Genomic DNA, 3,216 nt, shown 5'->3' with positions numbered 1-3,216 from the left:
CTACTTTCTTGAAAATGTCTAGGTGAGTGTAGAGATTCCAGAAAAGGGTCTTTCACGATAGTTTCCCATCCAGTCATGCTGAAAGATATGATCAACAAATTCTCTTTTGTGAAGCTTGCAATTTGTCTATGGCAGTGTCCATCAGTGTGGTAGCTTTCAGATGTAGCCAGGGATGCTGGAAGTTATGGAATGACACAATAGAAGAGCAGCGGGTTGGGGAAGGCTAGTCTGGTATGATAGGCGGGTGTCTCTCCCTGGCTTCTGGATAATGATAGAGCCCAGAGCTAGAGGCAAAGGCAGGGATGCTGGGCTGCATTGATTTTTCTGGTTGATTTTTCTGAAGGGATCAGATTGGGGACATGCTGTTCACTGCAAAATATAGATGAAATGGAATTAGGTCAAAACAGTGCATTGTAAATGAATTTGTTGAGCATGCAATGTGTACACATGTACACTTTTTGAATAATGTTGTGGAGTTACTCTGAATACAGATCCTTTATTTAATACCTAGTGCTTAGTAATACTTGGACAGAAGGAATGCCAGGTAGACTCCATGGATGGCACCTGCATGACTTCTGCCTTAGATGTGTGTGTGAGAGAGGGAGAGAGAGAGCTTAAATATAGAAGTTGACCATATGTGCACCATGAATGCATAGAGTTGAGTTTAAACTTAGTAGATCTAAAAGTCAATCCTTCAAAAGCAGTGAGGCAAGTAAATCATGCTGATTTAAGTCTTAGTAAGTTCAATAGCATTAAGTATGCACCTATTCTGTTTAGTGGTAGCTCTTTCCCAAGTCCTGTTGCTGCACCATTTGATGGTCAGAGCAAGTTTTGGTGCCCCAGTGGTGGAACATTCTCCCAGTGGTGGTGGGGTTGGAGCCGGCAGAGAACTTTTTTCAACACTAAAATTTCAGTACTAGAATTTTTCCCAGGCCTGTAGAAATCAGTAGATAAGAGAAGAAAGCCCTGCTGGATCAGACCAAAAGTCCACCTGGAACTAGCACCTACCACACTGTACAAACAGTATACAGCTGTCCACAGGATCATTTGAGCAGGATTTATTGTCTGATGTCTCATTGTTGTCATCGTATTTGATTGTCTTCATTATCTCTTCACATACTGCCTTAGCTGATGAAGACTAGTATAAAAGAACTTTACATAAATAACGTGCGGAGCCACTTTGCTTCAGAATAAGAGGACAACCCATCATAGGTATGATAAACCCTAGAATAGATATAGGCTGTCTATCTGGCTTGTTTCTAAAAATGAGGTGCACTCACTGCCCATGATGGGTTGTTGTTTCATGTGAACCAGGTCATTGTCACCACAGATATTGCTAAGAGAGCATCTTCAACTCTAAATAGGATACCTATTTGCAAAAGAAGAAGGGGACGGCAGAGGATGAGGTGGCTAGATGGAGTCGCTGAAGCAGTTGGTGTGAGCTTAGGTGGACTCCGGGGATGGTGGAGGACAGGAAGGCCTGGAGGAATGTTGTCCATGGGGTCGCGATGGGTCGGACACGACTTCGCAACTAACAACAACAACAACATTCATGTTCATGATTGCTTGCTTAGCCTGTGAGTAGAGAGGCAGTTTCACTTACAGTATAACTTGCAAAGTGAGCTACACCTCCTTATGATGTGTGTTTGTATTTGATGCTGTGATTCCAGATGGAGTTGGCCAATGGGTCTGCAGTCCAGGAATTTGTGTTACTGGGATTTGGAGGTGGGCCTCAGAAGCAGTTCCTGCTCCTCATTTTCTTCACCGTCATCTACATGCTCTCTTTAGCTGAGAACATCTTCATCATCACTCTGGTCTTCCTGGATGCCCACTTGTCCCAGATTCCAATGTACATCCTGCTGAGCAACTTCTCCTGGCTGGAGGTGTGCTATGTGTCCACCTCTGTGCCCCGTATGCTCTTCGACTTAGCATCCTCAAATGGGATCATCTCTTTCCAGGCCTGTTTCTTTCAGTTCTACGTTGTATTCTCACTTGGCAACACTGAATTCTTTTTCCTCTCAGCCATGGCTTTTGATCGGTACTTGGCCATCTGCCACCCACTGCGCTACCTACAGATCATGTCCCCAACGTTCTGCTATTGCTTGGTGGCTGCTTGCTGGGTCCTTGGATTCCTGGGGTACATTATTCCAGTGACCGTGATCTCCAAATTGTCCTTCTGTGGACCTAACGTCATTGACCATTTTGTATGTGATCCAGGCCCAATTCTGTCCCTGGTCTGCCCTCCAATAGGAAATGCAGCCCTTATCTTCCAAGTATTCTTGAATGCTCTATTTTTAGGCAATGTCTTGTTTGTAGTGCTATCTTACGGCATTGTAATTTTCACCCTCCTGAAATCCTCCAAGCCAGGCAATCGAAAGAAGGCCTTCTCCACCATATCGATGCACCTAATGGTGGTGACCCTTTTCTATGGCTCAGTAGGAGGCATGTACTGCATTCCAAGTGGAGAAAACCAGTCAGCACTGACAAAAGCAATCACCGTCTTCTACAGTATCATCACACCCTTTCTCAACCCCTTGATCTACTCTCTGAGGAATGACCAGGTGAAAGAGGCCCTGGGCAGGTTGCTGAAAAGAAGGGCAAGAGGGTGGAATGAATGGGAAGAGTCAAAAAGGAAGCTGGAGGGGAAATGAAGATCCTCAGCCATACCACTAAAAGATAACCAGACACGCACATATATAATTTTGAGTGGGAAGAGCAACTTCCATCTGTTTTACTGCTCTCTTTCTAAACTTGGAGAGATTGTAAGGAATTGTGGATGGCCGAGGAATCACATAGTCCTAACAAGTTGTTGAGTATTCCTGCAAGGAACCAGAGTGCATGTCATTAACAGTATTGGAACAGGGTTTTTTAAGGTCAAGTTAAACTTGTTCCCTAAATTTTATAAGGTGTATTTTCTAACAAAGGTAAATGTGAGTACACCTTGATCAACAGTTCCTTGCACTCTCTAGATGAAGGCATTGCATGCCTCTTTCTTCCTTATGTTCTTAAAGCCCCACTGCCAGTGTGAGAGCCAGGGTAGTGTGGGAGATCTGGTTCCTAGTCCCCATTCAGTCATGGAGCCAACCGGAGTCCCCCTGCCCACAAGATGCTTTGCAGTTCTTACGTTTGCCACTTTGGAGTGGCTCACAATTCCTTTACATTCTGTCTACACACTTATCCTTTGAAGTGTGGAAAAACACTAATGGAAGTCAGCAT

At 44.4% G+C, this 3,216-nt stretch overlaps 1 protein-coding gene across 1 annotated transcript; it reads left to right on the top strand.

The window, feature by feature from the left end:
* Positions 1 to 1,670: 1,670 nt before the first annotated feature.
* On the top strand, positions 1,671 to 2,651 carry LOC123019477 (olfactory receptor 11G2-like). The gene has a single exon (XM_044422387.1). The coding sequence runs from the start codon at positions 1,671 to 1,673 to the stop codon at positions 2,649 to 2,651; it is 981 nt and encodes a 326-aa protein (XP_044278322.1).
* The last annotated feature ends 565 nt before the right edge of the window (positions 2,652 to 3,216 follow it).

This window comes from Varanus komodoensis, unplaced genomic scaffold (genome assembly GCF_004798865.1).
Source record: "Varanus komodoensis strain SLA01 unplaced genomic scaffold, ASM479886v1 scaffold126, whole genome shotgun sequence".
NCBI classification, from domain to species: Eukaryota; Metazoa; Chordata; class Lepidosauria; order Squamata; family Varanidae; genus Varanus; species Varanus komodoensis.
This window is presented reverse-complemented; position numbering and strand designations above follow the sequence as displayed.

What these genes read in the sequence shown, in the direction of transcription:
- LOC123019477 (XM_044422387.1), top strand. Translation starts at nt 1,671, where the DNA reads ATGGAGTTGGCCAATGGGTCTGCAGTCCAGGAATTTGTGTTACTGGGA.